This window comes from Selaginella moellendorffii, unplaced genomic scaffold (assembly GCF_000143415.4).
Source record: "Selaginella moellendorffii unplaced genomic scaffold, v1.0 SELMOscaffold_15, whole genome shotgun sequence".
Lineage (NCBI taxonomy): Eukaryota > Viridiplantae > Streptophyta > Lycopodiopsida > Selaginellales > Selaginellaceae > Selaginella > Selaginella moellendorffii.
The window spans coordinates 887,933-911,716 of NW_003314276.1; the positions used below are offsets into that span (position 1 = coordinate 887,933).

Genomic DNA, 23,784 nt, shown 5'->3' on the forward strand with positions numbered 1-23,784 from the left:
CTTCCATAAAATTCTGCAAGCTCCCTCGCCTCTGTAATCCCAAATCATTTGTTTTCCTTGACAAGGATTGGCAAATTAACTAGAGCTAGAACCTGCATCTTGGAGAGTATCCCTATGTCTTGTAGTCGTTGTCTAATAGCTGCAATAAGAGTAGAAGTAAAGGAGATTTGAAATTGCACAGCTCCTTGAAGATCACTTCCATCTTCTGATCTGATCAATTGCATAGTTCTATAAGCATCTCCTTTAATTGAAGCTCTCAAAGCATGGAGGAAGCCATCCTTACTACCACCATCAAGGATGTGTGGATATGATCTACCATCTATGGGATTACCGTTCAAATCAATCTCATCACTGATGTAATATTGGTTCAACTTCACAATAGTCTCTCGGCACAAGGGTCCAACCATGGTGATGTCGATTAGCTTCTCTTGGAATTTCTGATTGAGACTACTCATCACCTGTAAAACATCAGCTAGAAAATGCAAGACGTACATGTTCTTGAGAGTTTTCAACTTGTTGTAAAGTTGCAACTTGCCACTTCGTTTGAAAAGCTCAGCTACTAGCTCTAAACATTCGCAAAACTTAGAAAATGCCCCTCCACGACTTAGCCACCTTGTATCTTGTATGCGCTGCAGCTTAAGCTTGGTATAATCGTGTTCCATCTCAATTTCCATCAGTTGAGCCAACCTTTTCGAGCTTTTGCTGAAGTAAGCTGCTACCTTGTTCACTAGTTTATCAATTGTCATGCATTGTGTAGCACATTCTCCATCCCCATAAGCATCTTCCACACATAAATTGGCTCAATGTGCCATACAGTGAACACTGCTTAAGAAGGGATTAATCTCCTTTAGCCTGGTTGCTACCCTTGTTTTGCTACCAGCCATGACATTACATCCATCTGAACCAAAACCCATGAATTGCTGCATATCTAAGTTCTACTGCTTAAGCATATCACTAATGCAGTTAAAGATACTTGCTGCACCACTATCACCAATATTGACAATCCCCAAGTAGCTCGTCTTCACACAACCACATTCGATGTAAGTCACGTAAAAGATCAAATGCTTCATAGTGCTGAAAATAAATTAAATCATAAGAAAACTAATAAATCCAAATTAAGGAATACCTTATATCAATTGATTCATCCACCATCAATCAAAATAAGGACTTTCCCTGACTTTTTGTAAGATATTTTTAACCATAACCTGAAGTGAAACATGAACCATATTAGAATCAATTAACATGGTCTCATAAACATACCTCATTAATAGAAGTTATCAGTCGTGAACAACCTTTGTCACTGTTGTAATATCTTGGAATATTCATCCCATTAAGTCGATGAAGTTCAATCAGCTCTGGAAAATGAGTGAATGGAGCAAATCCTTGCGCAATATGATAAGCAGAACGAAATAACACAAACACCCCTTGTTCAGCATGGTGTAGATGTTTAATTGTAGCTTCTAAAATCGATTGCTACTTCCCACGACGCACCTCCTCAGCAAATACAGACTTCTTGTGATCTTCAGAGCTAGCATGACTGCGTAAGGCACTCTTTCAAAAATTACTGCTACTCTATTTGCCAAAAATATTCTTAGTTTGTGGATTTGCCTTGCAAATCTTGCAAAACATTGTGTCTTTAGTTGCATCAAATTTGTAAGGAACCGACTCCCCGAGATGTCGTAGGCTAAAGGATCCCCAAAAGCTTGACCGAAGTGACAAAGAGTTCATCGGATGGGACCAAGTCGAGGATCGAGTCCAAGACCGACTCTAGGACCGAGTTCGAGATAGAGTCCGGAATCGAGTCCGAGACCGACTCGGGGACCGAGTTCGAGTCCGAGTTCGAGACCGAGTTCGAGACGGAGTCCGAGATCCGAAATCGGGTCCAAGACCGAGTCCGAGGTCGAGTCCGAGGTCGGGTCCGAGATCGGGTCCGAGATCGAGTCCGTGATCGAGTCCGAACCCGAATCCGAAGTCGGATCCGAAATCGGGTCCGAGATCGAGCCAGAGACTAAGTCCAAATACTAATACGGGTCAAGGGGTGAAAGCCCAAAGCGTGCGTCTCCCAGGGGGGGGGGGGCTGCAGGGGGTTCCAAAAGTATAGTAGGGATAGTGAGGTCCAGGAACCAGTTTTGAAGGGACTCTCCAGTTGGGCTTCCAAACCGACTTGAGGTTGGGACTAGGACCGAGGGGCCTTGGGTGGGAGTGAGCAGGGACTTGGCTGGTGCCGGAGGGGCCATCCAAGGAAGTGCTCAAGAGCAGCTCCCACTCCCGAAAGGGAAACCGATTGCGGTGCTCCCGGCTCATGTGGAGTGGTGCCCCACTTGAGTACCATGCGGCTCATTGGTCCTCGCCCTTCCTAGGGGCTTGGGCCTTCCTTCGGGATGGAAGTGGGGGGCGAGAGGTACCCATACCGGGCCGCTAGGCCACGGTGTTTCGCCCCGGCGTCCCGAAGCAAGTGTTGCACTCAAGACTTGGGATTTAGAGGGTCCCATGATCAAGTCTTGTGGTACCAAGGGATGTTAGGAACCTGGAAGCTTGGTGTGCTTGGCTGCTTGTGCTTGCGGGGAGTGTAGCCGAACCTTAAGTCCAGTCTAACCCGGGGAGGGGGATTGGGAGTGATTTGGGAATCCATGGAAGGATGGCTAACACTCCGTTGCTCGTGCAGTGAGTAGCTGAAACCAAGTAGGAGCTAGTACCATAGGCGAGAACCTTGGCGAGGGAACTTAGCAAAAGCCAAGGCAGTGTTGGACGGATAGGCGAGGTAAGCTGGCAAAGTGGAAAGGAAAAATTTGTGGCTTACAATTTGGTATCGGAGCCTTCTCCTCAGTTCTAGCGAAGGATAGAGGCGGATTGCTGGGAGATGGCAAGGGCAGGGCGTAAGCGAACCCAGGCGGAGACAGAACCTCCACCAGAGCTGGAGCCTCCGGTCGAACAAGAGGCTATGGATGAGGAATCCTTGCATGAGGAGGACTCTAGTGAGGAAACTTCCAAACAGGAGTCCGGTGGCGAGGTTCGGTCGTCCAAGGCTCGATTGGACGTTCTAGAAGGTCAATTGGCGCAGACCAATGCCCTGCTGGAGACTCTCGTACGCAAGCTAAAGCGTGACGAGAAGCGGAAGAAAAGGCGAAAGACTGCGGATGCTGGCAGCGCAGAAGGTGCGGACCCTTCGGCAGGGACTGAAGCAAAACCAGACAAGGTCGAACAGACCGAAGTGGAATCAGTCCCTCAGGCAGTTCCCAAGTACAAACCAAAGCCCCCACCGGTGTTCAAGGGAGTGAACGACTATAAGGTTGTGGAGGATTGGTTTTACGATATGGAGGACTACTTCCGAGCGTTACGGTTACCGAGCTCGGAGAAGGTCCCATGTGCAAAACCATACTTGGCAGATAATGCCAAGTCTTGGTGGAGAACAACGGAGGCCAACGAAGGACCGGTGGCCACCTGGGACATGATGAAGGCGAGGATCCGCGCGACATACGTTCCTCCGAATGCCACTCTGCATCTGAGAGATGAGCTGAGTAGGCTGAAGCAGACTGGAACCATCCAGGAATATGTGAATGGGTTCATGGCAAAGAGGATACTTGTCACGGACATGGGGGATATGGATGCGTTCCATGCCTTTATATCAGGTTTGCAAACCTGGGCTCGCGGTGAGGTGATGCGTTAGAACCCGACCAACTACAAGGAAGCGTTGGATGCGGCCATCAAGGTGCATTTCAACGATAACCTGCGAAAGGGGAACACGACGGGGTCGGGATCCACGTTTCACAAAGGGGCCAAACCGAGGGGAACATATAGCAGGGGGAAATTCAAGAAGAGTTTCTCTAAGAATGAGTCCTCGGGATTTCGGAAAGGCAAATCCGGTGGCCAGCGAGCAAGTACGTGGGGGAGTCAAGCGAAAAGAGACAAACCCACGGATAAGAAGGTCAAGTCATATAGCAGCGTGGGAAACAACGTATGCTATAACTGCGGTGAAGCGGGACACTTTTCGAGGGAATGTCCCTACCCGAAGAAGGCCAGAGCTAATATGGCCATCAAGTCGGGCGAAGTCCAAAATGAGGTATGTCATCCAGTCCCTAACTCAAAGTTACTCATTACACGAGCAACTTTGGTAGAGAGTCGTTCGTGACATCTACTAGCCCTCCGAGGGAAGCTCGGAGGTAGCTTTGTTAAGATCCTTATTGACACGGGTGCTTCGGATAATTTTGTGGCTGCAGACATAGTCCGGCAAGCCGGACTAACGGTGCAGTGGCTAGGCGAACCAAGGACTATAGAGTTTGTTCAAGGTAGCCAAAGCACCGATGAGGTACTTCGACAAGCGAAAGTCGAAGTAGGGACATGGAAGGTAGACATGGATTTCACCGTGTTGGACATGGCGGGATTTGACATGATCTTCGGAATGGATTGGTTCAATCGGTTCGTGGTAGCCCTACATGGACAAGGTAGGAACCTTGTGGTACTGGCGAATGCCCAAGGAAGAAGATCTAGGGTGGAAGCCCAGGATCTAAAGGTAGGGCAAAGCAAGGCCAAAGAATCCTGCTTAAACCTGGTGTCCACGAGAGGACAACTCACTAAAGGAACTAAGGCAGCCTTTTTGTGCTTACTCTCGGTGTCGCGCATGTGACTTCGGGTATCGAAAGTTACCTGTCGGCTAGTCCTTACGGACACTCTTACCTTACTGCCACGATGGCAGGAGGTCGGTATTGCTGGACCCGTTATTAGTCTCCACCTAAGCTAGTTGAGAAACTGGTCCTCGCGTGTGCACTTGACCAGATGGGCATAAGGACGGAATTCCTAAGTGCTATTAGTCAAGCATACTTGACCTGGTTAGAGAAACTCATTCGTTGACTTGCACTTGCTAGTGTTGGGAACCCCTGCAATATTGAGCTTGGTCCCTCAATATTCGCTAGATGATAGCTTACCGTGTCTGCCAAACACCCTCGCTATCATGCCCTTTGTGTTAGTCTCATTTTGGTCCCAAATGCTATTTATGGAAAGTGTCCAGATTTGCTCATTTGGCATATCTACGGAATGTAGAGATCGTCCTGAACACAATGGTGTTCGTCCCATGTCCAAATTCGCAATCTAGGGACATTCCATATTTAGTAAGTTTCGAGCTTGTCCCAGAGACTAACTCCTAATACTAAGGGAGGCTTGGGGTGAAAGCCCAAAGCGTGTGTTCCTCAAGGGGGGGGGGGCTATGGGGGGTTCCAAATGTATAGTAGGGATAGTGGGTAGGTCGGGCATGGCCGACCAACCTGAGGCATAGTCTAGCTCCCGCTTGCGTGCCTGTCCTTGTTCTGCGTCCGGCTTGGGTCTAAGCCCAAGTTCCATTCCATGCTAGTTGGTGGAGTACCCATATCCTCACGTTAGGCCACCGGTATGCCAAAATAGCGCCAAACTCCGTTTGGCTCCGTTTTGCGTGTTGGTCCTAGCATTGGTATGCTGGTTGCTCCAGGACTGTTCCAAGTTGCTCCGGGCTCCTGTCCCTTCGCTCCTTGGGCTATATGCTCGGGAGTTGCTCCGTGGTCTGGTTTCATCACTCCTTGGCGTCACGCTTGGGAGTTTGGCACCGTTCCTTCGTTCAGTGGCCCAAGGCCCTGAACCTCGGGTTCCTATGGACACGTGGCACGGACACGTGGTATGTGACACATGGCATCTGTCACGTGGCACAAAGAGGGTTTAGGTTCCGCTTCGTGGTGTTATCCTATGGTAAATCACCATAGGATAAAGGGTCAAAACCACGTGCGCTACAGGTGAAGAGTGACAAAAAGACAAGAACGGAAGAAGTGCCTTTAGTGATCCAGCGGGTGTTGGACCAATTCCAGGATACCATGCCGGAGGAGCTACCGGCGGGGCTGCCCCCAGCACGACCAATAGAACATAAGATTGAGCTAGTCGAGGGTGCTGAGGCAGTGGTTCGTCCCCCTTATCGTTTGAACGAAAAAGAACTCAAGGAGCTCAAGTGCCAACTAGAGGAGTTGGTGGACAAAGGGTATGTTAGGTTGAGCAAGTCGCCGTATGGGGCGCCGGTGTTATTTGTGAAAAAGAAAGATGGATCTATGCGCATGTGCATAGACTACCGCTTGCTCAACAAGTATACAAAGAAGAACAAGTACCCTTTGCCAAGGATTGAGGACCTGTTCGATAGGTTGGGAAAGGCAAAATACTTCTCGAGGATTGACCTAAGGTCAGGATACTACCAGATCAGGGTAGCCGAGGAAGATGTCGAGAAGACAACCTGTCGAATGAGGTATGGGAGCTTTGAGTTTCTGGTGATGCCCTTCGGGCTATGTAATGCGCCGGCAACGTTTTCGGCGCTAATGAACCACGTCTTTGTACCCTATCTGGATCACTTCGTGGTCGTCTATATCGACGACATCCTGATCTATAGCGAGACGCTAGAAGAGCATGCCGAACACTTGGCGAAGGTGTTTGAGAAACTAAGGGAACACAAGCTGTATGCTAAAGAGAGCAAATGTGACTTTGCTCAACAAGAGGTAAAGTTTCTCGGGCATGTGGTGGGCCAGGATGGGCTCAAGGTGGACCCGGAGAAGGTCCAAGCGATCCAGGAATGGGAGCGACCATCGAATGTACATGAGTTGAGGGCGTTCCTGGGGCTATGCAACTACTATCGAAAGTTTATCAGACACTATTCGAGAGTAGCCCTGCCCTTAACGGACCAAACAGGAAAAGGGAAGATGGTATGGACAGCAGAATGCGAGGCGGCATTCGTCCACCTCAAAGGGAAGTTGAGGAAGGCTCCCGTATTGGCATTGCCAGACTTTGGTAAGGACTTTGAGGTAGAAACGGATGCTTCGGACTTTGCGTTGGGCGCAGTTCTGAAGCAAGACAACCATCCGGTAGCGTTCTTCTCGAAGAAGCTGGACAAGGCTCAACGGAAGTGGCCTGCGCATGAGAAGGAATTGTTTGCGGTGGTCAAGGCACTCAAGGAGTGGCGACACTACCTTGGGAGACACTTCAAGGTTTACACGGACAATGTGGCAACGAAACACTTCTTGTCACAGCCCGACCTAAGAGGGAAACAAGGTCGGTGGGCCAATGCCTTGGCCGAGTTTGATTGCGAAATTCTGTACAAGCCTGGGAAGAGCAACATCGTGGCGGATGCGCTAAGTCGAAAAGCGAGCTTGAAGTTGGCAATATCCAGCGCAACAGCAACCTTCTGGGACGATGTGCGGACAGCATATGAGAACGATGGTCTAGCACAGGAAGTGTTGCTGAGGAATCTAGAGGCGCGGGAAGCTCACCAGAGAGGTGAGCTGCCAACGGAAGAGAAAACGGGCTATGCGGAACGCAACGGACTCATTTATTACAAGCAAACGAGGGTGTATGTTCCAGAAGGGGAACTAAGGAAGGTGGCCTTAGAAGAGTGTCATGACGGACCTCTTGCGGGACACGGCGGAGTGCCCAAGACGATGGGCTTACTCAAGAGGAAGTACCATTGGCCAGATATGGCTAAGGACGTCCAAGACTATGTAAAGACATGTCCAACATGTCAGCAGGTCAAAGCCGTGACTAAGGCTAGTGGGGGCTTGTTGCAAAGCATCCCAATTCCAGATCGCCCATGGAAATGTCTTACGATGGACTTCATCACGGGGCTACCCCCAAGCGAGGGGTTCGATGCGATATTCGTGGTGGTGGACCGATTTTCAAAGATGGCACATTTCATACCCACCACAACGGACGTGGATGCGGAAGGTGTGGCAAAGCTGTTCTTCGAACAAGTGGTTCGAGTGCGGGGAAGGCCGGAAAAGATTATCTCAGATCGAGATAAGATCTTCACTAGTAGGTTCTGGAGGACACTCCTAGAACAGTATCGCACCAAATTGAAATTCAGCACAGCCTATCACCCACAGACAGGTAATGGGTATTAAGTCAAGATTGATGGCACTAACACTTCTTGACAGACGGACAAACGGAAAGGGTGAATAGGCAGCTGGAGGATTATTTGCGATGCTATGTCTCGGGAGACCAGACCGACTGGGTAAATCATTTGGGACTTGCGGAAATGTGTTATAACAACTCACCACACTCAAGCATCGGGGTGAGTCCATGGGAAGTCATCAATGGGCGAGCTATTGAAGGTCCTGTGGAACTCGGCGTGGCCGAGTATCATGGAGAGTTACCCGCAGTGGAGGCATTCACGGCGGAAAGACTCAACATTTGGAATCTAGTGAGGGATTCCTTGGAACGGGCTCAACAAAGGCAAACTAAGTACGCGAACCAAAAGCGTCGGGATGTGGAGTTCCAAGCTGGGGAGAAGGTGTGGCTGAACACCAAGAACCTCAGACTACCAAGCTGGATCAGCCGAAAGTTGACCCAAAGGTAAAGATGCATGTATTCCTGTAAATGAATTGATCTTGAGTTCCTTAAGCAGGTTCGCGGGGCCTTATGAAATTGAGGCACGAATCAGTAAAGTGGCTTACCGACTCCGACTTCCTCAAGAGATGGGGAAGATGCACCCAGTGTTCCACGTGAACTTACTCAAGCCGTACTTTGAGGATCCGCTTCGCAAGGACCAAGTGAGACCTTTACCTGAGGTTATCCAAGAGGAAGAGGAATACGAAGTCGAGGCCATCCTCAATGCGCGCAAGAGCAAGCGACAAGGACGCGAGGTGAGAGAGTTCCATGTGAAGTGGAAAGGATTTCCACACTGCGAAGCAACATGGGAACCGGAGGAGAACCTAGCGAACGCACGAGATCTAGTGGAGGAATTTCTGCAAGGCAGAACTTTATGTACTTATGCAAAATTCAATTAAAAATATCAATTTGCAAAGTTGAGCAAGTGGCATATGTTGGGACCCAAAGGCGCGCCAAAGGTAAGCTAATTAGCATGGGTTGGATAGGTCGACCAGGCGTAGGGCACTACGCCCGACTCCCTGCGGGGATGTCGAATCCGTAGACGTATTCTACGGAGGTTGGGTTCGAGTCCCAACCCCCTAGTAAAGCAAGGCTGGGTTCAAGTCCCGACCCTATACTAGGGCGTGGTGAGGTGAGGAGTATAGGGACACCTATATTCCGTTGTCATGGGCTCTTGGCCGGGGAGGCTAACTTAGGCACACCGCTAAGTGGGGGGATGCCCCCGGAGACATGGACAACAAGTCGTAGGATAAAACGAGACGTTCGATGTGGGCATCGAACTTCTTCTATGGGTGGTGGAGTTGTAAGGAACCGACTCCCCGAGATGTCGTAGGCTAAAGGATCCCCAAAAGCTTGACCGAAGTGACAAAGAGTTCATCGGATGGGACCAAGTCGAGGATCGAGTCCAAGACCGACTCTAGGACCGAGTTCGAGATAGAGTCCGGAATCGAGTCCGAGACCGACTCGGGGACCGAGTTCGAGTCCGAGTTCGAGTCCGAGTTCGAGACGGAGTCCGAGATCCGAAATCGGGTCCAAGACCGAGTCCGAGGTCGAGTCCAAGGTCAGGTCCGAGATCGGGTCCGAGATCGAGTCCGTGATCGAGTCCGAACCCGAATCCGAAGTCGGATCCGAAATCGGGTCCGAGATCGAGCCAGAGACTAAGTCCAAATACTAATACGGGTCAAGGGGTGAAAGCCCAAAGCGTGCGTCTCCCAGGGGGGGGGGGGCTGCAGGGGGTTCCAAAAGTATAGTAGGGATAGTGAGGTCCAGGAACCAGTTTTGAAGGGACTCTCCAGTTGGGCTTCCAAACCGACTTGAGGTTGGGACTGGGACCGAGGGGCCTTGGGTGGGAGTGAGCAGGGACTTGGCTGGTGCCGGAGGGGCCATCCAAGGAAGTGCTCAAGAGCAGCTCCCACTCCCGAAAGGGAAACCGATTGCGGTGCTCCCGGCTCATATGGAGTGGTGCCCCACTTGAGTACCATGCGGCTCATTGGTCCTCGCCCTTCCTAGGGGCTTGGGCCTTCCTTCGGGATGGAAGTGGGGGGCGAGAGGTACCCATACCGGGCCGCTAGGCCACGGTGTTTCGCCCCGGCGTCCCGAAGCAAGTGTTGCACTCAAGACTTGGGATTTAGAGGGTCCCATGATCAAGTCTTGTGGTACCAAGGGATGTTAGGAACCTGGAAGCTTGGTGTGCTTGGCTGCTTGTGCTTGCGGGGAGTGTAGCCGAACCTTAAGTCTAGTCTAACCCGGGGAGGGGGATTGGGAGTGATTTGGGAATCCATGGAAGGATGGCTAACACTCCGTTGCTCGTGCAGTGAGTAGCTGAAACCAAGTAGGAGCTGGTACCATAGGCGAGAACCTTGGCGAGGGAACTTAGCAAAAGCCAAGGCAGTGTTGGACGGATAGGCGAGGTAAGCTGGCAAAGTGGAAAGGAAAAATTTGTGGCTTACAAAATTCTAACCAATGGTAGCTCTACTTCCAATGCTCCTTAAAATGCCCTGATGCTACATCATCATCTAGTTCCTCAATATCATTCTCAATCTTTATTTGCACGGTAGCCTTCCAAAAATTTAGAGTTGATTGCCTCCCAGAAGCAAGATCAATAGCTAAGGGACACTTCTTTTTACCTGGAGGTAGTGTCGGCATTCTACCACGTTTACCTAAGCAGCATACAGCGTCTCACCGAGTGGGCTCTTGCTCTTGAAATGACCTACCTACTCCGCTGACAGGTGGTATGTAGTATATTCTACTAGCATCTTTAACACTAATTTAAATGTACTTATATTTCAATTAATTAATGTGGGTTAACAAAAAAATCCTTTTCTTATTAAAATACCCAAGATAAAATCCTCTTGATATCAAATAACCAAGGTTAAATCCTTGTACATGATTTTTTTCCCGGGCCGTAGATCCTTCATGGTTTGATTTGCCCGAGAGTTTTTAAAAAGTTCCAAGTTTTTATATGGGAGAAGGAGGCATTTTTCGACCACTGATTGGGACATCTGTCTTCTTATAACCATGAAACATAAGGGTTTGAATCTCAAAAACTAAGGTGGCAAGAAAATTCAGTGAAATCAAGTTTTCATTGAAAATTCACTGAAAATTCGGAAAATGATTAAATATATTTCTTTTGTAATGTAGCTTGTAAGAGTTGGAGCACTGAAAACCTTCTATTAATAATGCTAAAATTAATAACACAATTAGAGTGTAAGGAGAATTATAGCCAAAACTGAGCATATTGTGCACTATATGGAGCAATAACTATCTTATAGTGAAACTGAACTTGTAGTATATAAGTGGTATTGGTGACTTTGATTATGCTAACTTAGGTCCTTTTTATATTATTTACAAAAAAATTTATTCTCATGAGTTTCCATAGTATTTTCTTTGTAATAACAAAAAATAAAGACTAGCTAAGCTTGGATAAATATGTAGCAATCTTATCATAAACTGACATAACACATTTATTAAGATGAGAGTTTTCTTGACATAAATTTTATGTATGTGGCAATATATGATCTGATCACTTTTTTTATGTTTGTAGTGTTCAAATTCAACTCTCTGTTGTTAATTACTTAATTAAATTTTAATAATATTAAAATAAATGCTACAATGCCTATAGTATATTATAGTTTTTCTATTTAGAGGCTGCAATAAAAATTAAAATTTCAATTAATTAAAAATTCAATTGATAACATACTACAGCTACAAAATTTTGTTACATTATTGTGCTTGAAGTGCAATAATAAAGAGGGCCCACCTGTGATAAACCCTAACTTGCTAGTAAACCCTAAACCTTATATGTAAATAAACAAGCTATAGACTTTATAAAGATCATGCAAGATAAGGATTTGCTTAACTTGGGTGAAGTTTAATTCAAAGTGTCAGTTGACAAGTGTTATTCCAAGAACATCACGATGGTATGGGGTGATCCGCTGGAACTTATTCTTGAGCATCTGAATTGGAGGGTTGGGATTTTTGTTTTGGACAACAGCTGGGCAACTGCAAAGGGAGAGCTTGAAGCCATGTACATATCCATGCTTGGTAGTGGACATTGCGTTTGTCACATTGTCACTATGTTGTTAAATGCTTATTAAATTTATGCTTTGCTCTGATAACACTCAGTGGATCAGCCAGATTACGACCTTTTCCAATATCATCATGTCATGTTCATGGTGTAAGGGCAAATCAGGGATGACTATTTTTCACTTTGTGGGGCCATTTATGAAAACATAAATCAAGAGGTCCACTCATCGGGCATCTGCAACAAGCGGGTCCTTGTTGAGCTGCGGGTGGCACTTAGTTGCCGTGGCAGCATCCTGATCCCTTTGTCTGTGAGTGGTGAATATAGCTCCACATGTAGCATCCATCTAGAACATCTTGCATATTTTGTGATCTGTACATTTTTTTTATAGAATATTAAACAAGCAGTTACGTTGTTTGATTTCCGATTCAAGTAAGTGCTGCTGCTTCTCTCGTGATACGACTGCATGATTGTTTTGTGGGATATATGAGTAGTAATGTTCATAAGCTGTAGGTATCCAACTTACTGTATCACCTATGAAAATTCAAGTCTAGATAAAATCAAGTCATAGACACTATTTATTTATGATTTTCATTTCTGTTCAGCTCATTACCATAAAGGATGTGAATAGGAACAGGCTGCGATGTAAGAGAACACAGCTAATGATTGACATTGTTTGACTATCGTGTATCTTCATCTTCACATGATAATACGAACAAGTGGATAATGGTTCTGAATTATCTACCGCTTACAAGGAACACCATGCTTGTGGTTAGTGCTAGTCAAGTCAGCAGCGTTGACTATAGATAACTATTAGCTTCTTTATATATATATATATATATATATATATATATATATATATATATATATATATATATATATATATATATATATATATAAGAGTCTTTAATATAGGGCATTTGCTTCAGTCAACAAAATTGGGGCAACTGTCAATTTGCAATTCTCCAGCAACAATTCATGGTCCATGTTTTTGTGCGGCAATAGGCATTAGTTAAGGAACTGCATAAAAGCTTAAAGCCGTGTATCCATTATCAATAGAGCATATTGCTCTTTAGGCATTCGTGACCATAATGTAAATTTAAGTTTTTTTAGCCAACCAGCAGGGATCATCCAGATTGAGGAACCGTCTTCACAATATTCAACAAAATTCGTGCAAGACTTTTTTCTTTCACATGTTTCATGATGTGAAAGCATACCACGCTTTAAGTTAGCTTAGGTTTCGGAACAATCTGGCCCTTATCAGTAAGTGGTCCACTCATCGGGCATCTGCAGCGAGCGGGTTATTTGGTGAGTGGATGGGATGTTGTCTAGAGGGATGTTGTGATTATGTGGTCAGGAGTGATTTTAGTTGCATCTGATAGTCACAGTGAGCATTTCCATGACGACTCTGCACCACGTCTTCTATCAGATGTGAATTCATAGTTAGAGATCCAAATTTCCAAAAGCAAGAACATTTTCAGGCAGCTAAACTCAATAGATTTTCAGTCATGGATTCCACACTCGTAATTGAACAAGGGCCAGCACGTAATTGAGCAAGGTGTTATTGTTATTGAGCCTGGCAAGCTCAAGGTCGACTGGCACATTCCAATCTTGGCGCAGATCTCGTCGTCATCGAGCACAGCTTCCAGATTTGCCAACACCTGTGGCCCATACTCCAGCACCAGCAGCTTGCACTGCACAGAAACCAACCATGTCACACTCGCCTCCTTTAAAAACCAGCTCGAACTGCCATTACTTCATCCTCATGGTTGTGCAATTTCTGGCAGTTGGCCAGCAGGAATTCAATCAGCTTCTCCTGGTTGGTGATCGATCAAAGCACAAAAGCATTTAAGACGATAGCCTGGAAACGGTTTTCTTCTCGTCTCATAGACAGTGTTTTTGGATGTTCCAAGGTGGAGAAAGGTGGCTTCAAGGAGTATGTGCTCGAAATATGTGAGGTACAAGTGAATGATTAGTTGCCATCTTTAAAGGGTGATGATGGAATTAAATTTAAATATACTATCACTATGCATACTCAGGTGGCAATTGTGCAGGCGACTATCAATTCATCAACAGCATAAGTTGCACCAACCTGTTTTCTGGTTTTCAGGATGGGTTTCATGTGGAATATGATGGAAGAAATCTGGCTAGGTTTTACAACTCCGTGAATTGCCAAGGGTCTGCAGTTACGACCATCGCAAGAGACGTATCTATAGTTGGCTAGCTAAACATTGTGATGCGTTATCGTGAATCTCATCAATAAAACATCCAATGCAGTTTGTACTTTTATGAATTGGCCTTTGTATAACTAGCAATTGCACTTCGAGATGTGGTAACTTATAAGTGGTCTTCCCTACCCCTTTCACTCCTGAAATAAGGTTTTCGTGCAGAGTGTTGCAGGTCATCTAGTTCTTATGTGTAAGCAAATGTCGGATGGAAAACTCCCACTGTCGCAAACATGGATCACGATCAAACGCTCGAATTTCGTTGAAGTCTCGTTGAGCCTCTTCTGAAAGAAGGAAAATCCGAAAATCCAGAAAAGTCAACAATTAGATATAATTTGACTTCACTGACTGAAATAAAAACAGGATAAGGATGGTGTGGGGTTTGGCGAAGGTCCGGATTCCGGAACAATCCACTTGCGAAGAAATCTTGTTCCAATTCTGTGCAACAAGAGGACGTTAAAACAGCGTAAGAACTGACGTTCAGGGGCGTCTGAAAAAATCAGTAAGTGTGAACTCGATCACAAAGAAACTCTTGAGTGTTGATGCAAAACTGAAGATCATCGCCACCACCTAGCCAAAAGTAAGCACGCCGCAGCCGACATCAACTTAGTCAAGCTTGGAAAGTCGCTTCCAAACCAAGTCCGCGTACTTGGAGAGCTACAAGATTATTTACACTCGTTTACCTTTGCTCGAAACTAATAACTAAGAAGCAACTAAGAAGCACTGTTTCAATTGAAGCAATTGGTAATCAAGTTGGCACAGCCTTTTCCGCAACAAGAATGCTTCCCAAAACTGCGCAGTCTGACGAGCTCAAACCATGCCGACTCCTTTGCGAGCCGAGAAATCCCCGGCGAGCAGCGCCATCCGGGACGTAAGGCATGGTTTCCAGGAGCTCTCTCGCCTGGCTCAATCTCCCAGTCCGTCCTAAAAGATCCAGCATCGAGCAGTAGTGTCTGGGCTGAGGCTTGACTCCACAGTCGCCGCTCATTGAAACGAAGATCTCGCAGCCCTCGCGAAGCCGCCCTGCGTGGCTGCAAGCAACCAAGGCACTCAAATACGCAACTTGGTCAGGGAGAAGCCCGTGCTGGATCATCTCACGAAAGAGATCAATCGCTTGCGCTCCATCGCCGGACTGGCTACACGCGGAGATCACCGACGTCCACGACACAACGTTCCATTCGGGCATTCTCTGGAAGATCTTCTTGGATTCCTGGAGATTCCCGCGGTGGGAGAATGCCGCCAGGATGGAGTTCCAGGAGACGATGTCTCTCTCGGGCATGAGAGCAAGGATTGCTTGCGCGAGGCCCAGATGGCCTTGTTGGGTATATCCCGCAAGGAGCGAGTTCCAGGTCCACAGCTCCCACTCGGGCATACTCTCCAGCATCCATCTTGCTTCCTCGAGGTGCCCTCTTGACGCCATCGCCGCGATCATCGTGTTCCAAGTCACAAGATCGCGCTGCTGGAGCTGGGAGAAGATCTCGCGAGCTTTATCCAGCTTCTGGCGCGCGACAAGGAGGCCCAAGATTGCATTGGAGGAGACGACGCTGGGCTCGGGCATGGACTCGTAAATCTGGATTGAATCCGCGACATCGCCCCTCTGTGCGAGCGCCTGGATCATGATCGTCCATGCCACGGCATTGCGTTCGGGCATCTTGTCAAAGAGATCCATGGCGGCGGCGAGATCTCCTGCCGCAAGACAAGCCTGGAGCATCGTCGCCCACGACACGAGATTGCGCTCTGGCATTTGGACGAAGATCAAGCGAGCGCCACGAGCGTGATGATCTCCTTTCTGGGCATATGCTGCAAGCATAGTGTTCCAGGAGATTAGATCGCGCTCCGGCATACGATCAAACACCTCAATCGCCCCATCAAGATCGCCAGTTTGCGCAAAGACTTCCAGGAATGTGTTCCAGGAGACCACATCGCGTCTGACCATGGCGGCAAACAGCTTCTTTGCATCGAAAAAATGCCCATTTTGGGCATACGCCGCGAGCATCGTGTTCCAGGTGAAGAGGTTCCACTCTGGTGCCGCATCAAAGACATTCTTGGCCTGCTCGATCTTGCCGCTTGCGCCAAACCCAAAGATCATGATCGTCCAGGAGAAGACATTGCGATTGCTGATCCCAGCGAAGATCCCCCACGCAGCCTCCAGATCCCCGCACTTTCCAAACATCTCCACTGCCAGATTCGCAAGGAAGGTATCCCGGGAGAGATCGATCGCGGCAGACGCAAGGACCTCTCGGCCCCGTGCCAGATCTCTTCCATCGCCACATGATTTTAGGGCAGAGGCAATGCTTTCCCGGGAAAGAAAAGCATCTCGCATATTCCCAATACTTAAATTTTGCTCCTCTGTTTCCCTCTTTCTCTGTTCCTTGATTAGAAGTTACAGCGAAGAAAGCAAGATCCTTTCCTTGGGCGCGATTGTACGCCTTCGCGGAGCACGATATAATCACTCAGTCGCGATGGATCAATCAATTCGAGCCAATTCCTCCTCTTTCTCACCGCACTCTGTCCGGATCAGCGATGGCAAGGAGGAGAATGAGCAATATGGCTATGGCTGCCTTCAGTGGTATCACGCTCCTCTGTGGGATCGTGGTGCTGGGAACCGGGATCTGGCTCTCCACCAAGCACAGCACCGATTGCGTCCGCTTCCTCGAGTGGCCGATCATCGTCCTGGGCGTCGCCATCACTCTAATCTCTCTGGCGGGGATTGCCGGCGCGCTGACGATGAACGGTGCGCTGCTCGCATTCTACACAATCTTCATGCTCATGGCGATCCTCACGCTCATGGCATTCGTCCTCTTCGCGTTCGTGGTGACCTCGGGCCAGAACGGGCATGGATTGGTGGGCAAAGTCTACAAGGAATTCGAGTTCAATGACTACTCCGACTGGCTCCGGAATCGCGTCGAGGATCGCAGGAGCTGGAGCCTCATCACCCTCTGCCTCCGCGACGCCAAGACCTGCGACGACATGGCGGAGAGTTACAACACCCTGGACAAGTTCAACATGGCGGACCTCTCAGCGGTCGAGGTAAGCTCATCCAGCAATCTAAGGTTTCTTTCTTCCAAGAGCGATCGATGGATTACTCGTGTTGTGATCAGTCTGGATGCTGCAAGCCTCCCTTCGCTTGCAATTACCAGTGGAGGAACGCCACCAACTGGTTCCACCCCCTCACCCCGGATGCCAATCCCGATTGCCGGCGCTGGAACAACGACGATCTCTGCTTCAACTGCGATTCGTGCAAGGCGGGGCTGCTCCAGCAAGTGAAGAGCCGCTGGAGGACCGTGGCGATCATCGACGTGGTGGTGCTGGCGATCCTGATCCTCGCGTACGCCCTCGCGCTGAGCGCGTTCCGGGGCGCCAAAGCAAGGTAGTGACGATCGTCTCCCTCGTTTTGCATTGTTTGTGCGGTGTGGATATTTGTTTTCCAAGTGTGCAAGGAAGAATATTCTAAGGGATAAGTTCGAAATTTGAAAGTTTGCGCGCGTTTCCAGGTTTTAGGGCAAGAGCGTGGTTTTAAGAGCACATGCCGCTCAGTGTGCGCAGTTATGTTGCGCAAACAAACCGAGAGCTCCCAAATCTGGGACTCCCTGCCAAGAGCAGGCGCTGCGGTAACTCGCGCGCGACAGAATCAGATGCTACTGCCGCGCCCACGCCAAGAGTTACAATCAAAACAAAAGACCACCAGAAAATTCGGTCAAAAATCTTGCGCACAAGACCCATCAATCAATCCGGTCTCTCGCACTGAACCCAATTGAATGAAATGAATCGAGGCCCCCTCCCAAATGTTTGTGCCCGGCCCCAAGAACCCTAACCGCCCGCCGGGGGGGCTTAACGAGAAACCGTTCAAATCCACAATCCAACGGCTCAGCATTAACTCCGGCCACGTGTCGCCAATGCCGGGGCTCACACTGCCCCCGCCACGCATCCGACGGCTCTGGGCTGGACAGGTGCCTCGACCGCGCAATGCCAATCCGACGGTGCACACTGTCCACGTGACACCGTCAGATGGCCATCCGACGGTTGCGACCGGAAAAGGAGAAACGTTTATTTTTTGTATTTGGCCTAAAAATATGAAATTTCTTTTGTGGTGTTGGGCAAGGAGGGAAAGAGAGGAGGAGAAGAAAAGAGAGGGTGTAATCGTCTCCTTTGAGTCAAGGTATGTGTATTCTTGATTATCAAGTGGAAGAAGAACAACAGCGCCAAACGATGATCGCCGTGAATTCCAAACAGCAGCAACAGCCAGCAGCCGCAGGGGTAATGGACAGGGAGCACGATCACGATCAGCGTGATCGCGACCAAATGGAGGATGACAACGTCATGGGATCCGTGAATTCATCGTCGGTGGAGGACCAGAGCTCTGTCAAGTCGGAATCCCTGTCGCCGCCCTGCCCAAACTCCAAGATCAAGATCATGTGTAGCTATGGCGGGAGGATTTTGCCGCGGCCGCACGACGGGCAGCTCCGCTACGTGGGCGGCGAGACGAGGATCTTGCTGTGGCAGCGGAGCATTTCCTTTGGGGAGATGATGGCCAAGCTCGTGGCGATGGTGGGGAGGAGCGTGGCGGTTAAGTACCAGCTCCCAAACGAGGATTTGGACGCGCTCATCTCGGTGGTCTGCGAGGAGGATTTTGGGAGTATGATCGACGAGTATCTCCGGATGGAGGGCCGAGATAGCAGCGCTCGTCTCAGGCTCTTCTTGTTCTTCATTCCGGCACCGACTCCACCGTCATCGTCCTCTCCCAGACTGAGCGAATCGAGATCTCTGGACCAGCAGTTCATCGAAGCGCTGAATGGAATGCCGGTGGCGAGCGGTGGAAACTCTGGTGCTGCTCCTCGGCCATCCAGAGCTCTCGACGAGGATCTCGAGTGTGGTCGTCCTGTGAAGCCGATCAAGATGCACAGGCAGCTCTCGGCCACGGACAGGATCGCGGAGACGGCTTCCGGCTCGCCTAGCAGCAGGAGAGTATCACCGCGGACGTCTCCAAGAGCTCCCGACGAGTGCCCTTCGGTGAGGAGCGCTAGATCATCACTCCTCCAGCAGCAGCTGCAGGACTCTCTCCACGAGCCGTGCAAGCAGCTAGCAGTAGCGACGAGGGAGAATTCGGCTGGAAGGATCCCGCAGGAGATGATCGAGGCGGTGATGATACACCACTACTATCCAGGCACCGATCCTTGTTCGAGACAGGTCTTCAGCAACGAGCCACCGACACCTCCGGACATGTCCAAAGTCGCCCACCACGAAGGAGAATCGCCCAAGAAGGCGGACCAGCACAGCCAAGATCTCCAGGCCGCCAATGGATTTATCTGCGTTTCGACCACCTGGTGCCCAGGAAGCGAAGTTCTTGTCAACCGACAGTATAGTCCTGCTGCCGTCCACCATCGCCACGGCCACCCGATAGCTCCAGCGATATGTGATCAGCAGCTCTACCCGGTGATGGCGTCCGCCACCGCCTGCTGCTCCTGCCGGGAGACGAGAACTTCCAAGCCTGGCCCTTCTCCATCTCGGTTCCGTGACGGACTCCAGCAGCAGCAGCCACAGCAGCAGATTTTTCACGAGCAAGTTGACGACAACACCAGGATGTTGTTGAGGCCGGTTTTAGTTCCACAGCAGCAGCACCAACAGCAGCAGCCATTTTATGAGCCTGTCCACCACCATCACCGTCTTGTAGCTGAAAAGAATGGCTCGAGACTGAGCGATATGGACAGGCGTCATCACTTGAATCACCACCACCACCATCACCCACAGCAGCAGCAGCAACATCAGCCTCCACCACCACAGCAGCAGCAGCAGCAAACAAGCTAGCCCACTCTGCTAGTTTTGATTGATCGTTTAGCTGCTTGCTTTACTCGTCTAAAACTTTCCGTGTCAGATCTAAGTATAAGCGATGAAATAGTTTGTTTCTTGTCCTTCGTCCTCCTGTGGCTGAAAGAGAAGGATCATATTTCCCGGACAAAGCAATTTGGCAGTACACACCTGGCGAGCTGTTGCATCCGCTTTTGCAGAGTTTGTCTGCAGCCATGTTGCTTGAGGAGCTTCACTTGCTTTTCTCAGCTTGAATCTTCAACCACGTCGATCCCGGCCTCCTCGTAAGTTAAGATATCTGCATCCTTGTCGAAGAGGTCCCAATCCGGCTCTCCCCAGTTCATGAACGCTTTGGCTCGATCCAGTCTCGCATTCACGATGTCCCAGTTTACTAGATGCTCCAGGAATGTAGACACGTAGTCTGGCCTGTTGTTCTGCGGGATGTGAGTTAACATTATTAGCTCGAGAGATGGGAGAAACTCTAATCTATACTCACTTGGAAATCGAGATAGTAAGCGTGCTGCAAAAACCAAAGAAGCGAGCGAGTTAGATCCAAACAAAGAGAGTAAAAAAGTCTTTATACCTCCCAAACATCGAGCACAAGCAATGGCTGCAATCGAGAGATAGCGGTGACATGTTATTCAAAGGAAAAAAGAGAGAAGAAAAGAATTTCAAAGGCTTACAATGTGATCCCAAATGAGAGGATTAATAGCGTTTGGAGTTTTCTCAACGACCAGCTTCGCTTCCTTCACTGCAGGTATTCTCAAGTCACAATACACAACAAAAAGGATAAAACGAAAGAGATGAAAGAAAAATTAGGAACTCACGAGCAAGCCATGCCCAACCAGCACCAAATTGAGAAGCTGCCGCGAGCTTGAACTCCTTGACAAAATTATCGTAAGAGCCAAGCTGCTTGTCAATAAGCTCGGCAATCTCGCCAGTCGGAGATTTGCCACCTCCAGGCTTGAGAGAAGTGAAGAAGAAATCGTGATTCCAAGCCTGACAAACAACAACGACAGGTTATCATCGGCTCAAAGAAAAAAAAAGTTCTTAGTCCGAGAGAAAGAGAAACAAGGAAGACAAAAGAGCTCGGTTCTACTTAGTCTGAGAGGATAAAAAAGAAGGAAGAAAAACGGAGTACCTGCGCTGCATTGTTGAATGCCGGTTGGGGGCTTCCTCTATTGTAACTTATTTTGACAATGTCTTCCAAGAGATAGCCCTCGAACGGAGTATTTGCGATTTGCCTGTTTAGATTCTCAATGTATCCTCGCTGGTGCTTTCCCCAGTGGACCTCCAGCGTCTTCTTGCTCATGTAAGGCTCCAGCGCACTCTAGAGGAATGGATCCAGTAAGGAAGCTAAAACCCTAGACAAAACCCACCGATTCGTAGGGAAGCGCCGGCAATGCAAACTTCGCCCTCGCGATTCCGCCGCGGTTGCATTGCGATCTCTTCGACCCGCCGCGATTCGAAGAAATCCGTGGAGGAGCGATGGAGGCGATCGCCGCCGCCGCCGTCGCGCAGCACCCGGGCGGCATAGCTTTGAAAATATTTCCCACTAAAACGCAAATTAGAGCAAGGTAGAAGAAAGAACCCTAGGTCCATTTTAGCCCTAATTTGAAACCCTAATTTGGGGAAGCGAGAGCGAGGGCGAGAGAGAGGATAGAGCTCGCGGAATCGCAATGTCTGGCGCGATCGACAATTGGGGCGGCGACAAGGGCAATGCGGCGGAGGCGCGGCGCAAGCAGCCCAAGCATCTGTGGCGGATGAAGAACAACCAGGTCGGTAGCAGGCTCCAGGGGAGATTGGCGTACGAGCCGCCGCGGCTGAGCGATCTCCAACACCAGAATCGCGTCAAGGCGCGGAAATACTTCCCAAAGAAGAAATCCGCGCAGTCCCAGGCACAGGAGCACCCTCACGCCCCAAGAAACACGACCTCTTTCATCATGCGCGCCAAATGCTCCGGAGGGATCGCTCCCCCGACTCCGTCTACGCCGGCTGTGATCTCCACCCCGGATCTCTCCGGCGTGGCGTCGTATCGCGAGGGGATCACCGAGGAAGTGAACAAGGAATGGGGTGTCAATGGCTATGGCTCGATGAATGGTCTCATCCGGCTCAAGGAGGACAGGATCGACGACTCGGACAGCGAGAGCGACGTGGATCAAGGCGTGCAATCCGTCCAGCAGCTAGAGCAGCGCCTCGATCAGGACCTCAACCGGTTTGAGATCCTCTACACGCCAGGAGCTGGCGATCAGGATAACTTCTCGCTGGCTGGGATGCAACTCCACGATCAAGAGAACCATATTGCGCATCTGGAAGAGGAGAACTTGACGCTCAAGGAGCGGATCTACATCCTGGAGCAGCAGCTGGACGAGCTCAAGCAAAAGTTGGCGCAGCAGCAGAATAGCGAGAGCGTGGACGAGATGGAAGTTTGCTCCAGCGATGGAGCGACGTGAAGAGGCCTCTTTCCTTTCGGGATTTCGACTCCTCGGTGGGAAGCGATCGAGAATCGAGAATCGAGAAGGGTGGTGACGATCCGGCAGGGAACGAACGAACGTTACGCAGCTTTTGATGGTACTTAACCTTGTAAGCTTTTTAAGTATGTGTCTACTAAGTTACTCTCTGTACAGCTCTGATCCATCCATCCGAGGTAAAAAAAGTTCTCTTGTTTTTTTTTTCTTTCCTCTCTCTTTTCGTCTCGTGGTACTTTTGTGATTAAAGTTTCTGGGATCTCTTTTCGTTCAGCAGCAGTGATTCTGGATCTTCTCTTCTTTTTTCAGCAGTGTTTGCACTCTCTCACTCACTCAGTAGTGTGTTTCTCTCAGTCACGATTGACACTACTCAGATTAATTGCTTGCAGGTGGTTCGATTATGTCTCCAAAATATCTTATTGCTTGATCTCTCGCAAGCTCTATCGAAGCAGACAAAACTCCGACTTTGCTCTCTCCTGGACTATAAAGACGAATCGCATTAAGACGATACGTATCAGTCATGAATCGAGAGACCACGAGAAAGGTCTTGCGTATATTTCTTGTTGATTTTCCTTGTTTAAACTTCTCTTTCGACGTCGTGCTGGTGCTGGTGGGATAGTGTCTCGATCGAGATTGTTGTTTGGTTGGCTTGTTTGATGGATTAAATGGATTGCCTCCTTGTTTGTTTGCTGGATGTTCTCACAAAAACTGATCTCCCTTTCCAAGATCTGATCCGATCTGTATTCATCTGAATTTCTGAGAGATGTTCAAAGAGAAAAGAGGCTAAAATTCCTATGAGAAATTCCAGAAATCAATCCGTACTGAATGTGCTATAACTTGTCAAAACTCGGAACAATGCTCCAAACACTTAAGAGAATTTCGAGAATTTCTTTCGCTCTCTCAAAATATAAAGTTGCACTCTTAAGAATGGAACTTCTTCTCCCAAGACCGAGAAATCTGTGAACCAGTATCAGAGCCTGAAACCAGCTCGATGGGATGATTTAAACAATCGAAAGTATCACATTTCGTCGCTGGACGATGCAGACCCTAGAACAAAAGTCTTCCATGGTTGTCATGTCCCTCCCAAAGCTATACTTTTTAGATCTTCTGTTGCCTTAAACACGTTGTGATCTAGCTTCGTATGTTATAAGTCTTTCATTGAATTATAAGCCTTGGGAAAAAGAAGACTGAGAAATTAGAAAAAGAAAAGTTATTTTATTGTAAGTATAAAAGGTGGGATAAGCGTGGAAGTTGGGGAAGTTAGATAACTTCCTCTTGTCCATTTCAGCTGAATCCCGTGGCCATGCCGGCTGAACGGTAGTTAGGGCACACAGCATCCAAGTTCGCTTGGAAACCTCTCTTTCATTCAACGCGACAACAC

The 23,784-nt window shown here is 48.7% G+C and overlaps 4 protein-coding genes across 4 annotated transcripts; 2 read left to right on the forward strand and 2 right to left on the reverse strand.

Moving 5' to 3' along the window:
• Positions 1–14,878: 14,878 nt before the first annotated feature.
• Positions 14,879–16,453, reverse strand: LOC112346490 (pentatricopeptide repeat-containing protein At4g02750-like). The gene is made up of 2 exons (XM_024675532.1): positions 15,649–16,453; positions 14,879–15,537 (listed from the first exon to the last, which is right to left on the reverse strand). Exons 1-2 carry the CDS (start codon positions 16,451–16,453, stop codon positions 14,879–14,881), a joined length of 1,464 nt encoding a protein of 487 aa, XP_024531300.1.
• A 167-nt stretch (positions 16,454–16,620) lies between these two features.
• Positions 16,621–17,598, forward strand: LOC9633470 (tetraspanin-3). The gene is made up of 2 exons (XM_024675681.1): positions 16,621–17,160; positions 17,232–17,598. Exons 1-2 carry the CDS (start codon positions 16,654–16,656, stop codon positions 17,502–17,504), a joined length of 780 nt encoding a protein of 259 aa, XP_024531449.1. The 5' UTR covers positions 16,621–16,653; the 3' UTR covers positions 17,505–17,598.
• A 2,320-nt stretch (positions 17,599–19,918) lies between these two features.
• Positions 19,919–21,507, reverse strand: LOC9632963 (superoxide dismutase [Fe], chloroplastic). Its single transcript, XM_002970791.2, has 8 exons — positions 21,315–21,507; positions 21,077–21,265; positions 20,763–20,934; positions 20,619–20,686; positions 20,519–20,545; positions 20,432–20,455; positions 20,107–20,369; positions 19,919–20,055 (listed from the first exon to the last, which is right to left on the reverse strand). Exons 1-7 carry the CDS (start codon positions 21,468–21,470, stop codon positions 20,181–20,183), a joined length of 825 nt encoding a protein of 274 aa, XP_002970837.2. The 5' UTR covers positions 21,471–21,507; the 3' UTR covers positions 19,919–20,055; positions 20,107–20,180.
• A 59-nt stretch (positions 21,508–21,566) lies between these two features.
• Positions 21,567–23,001, forward strand: LOC112346526. The gene is made up of 2 exons (XM_024675674.1): positions 21,567–22,582; positions 22,778–23,001. The coding sequence occupies exon 1, from the start codon at positions 21,615–21,617 to the stop codon at positions 22,386–22,388; it is 774 nt and encodes a 257-aa protein (XP_024531442.1). The 5' UTR covers positions 21,567–21,614; the 3' UTR covers positions 22,389–22,582; positions 22,778–23,001.
• Positions 23,002–23,784: the final 783 nt, after the last annotated feature.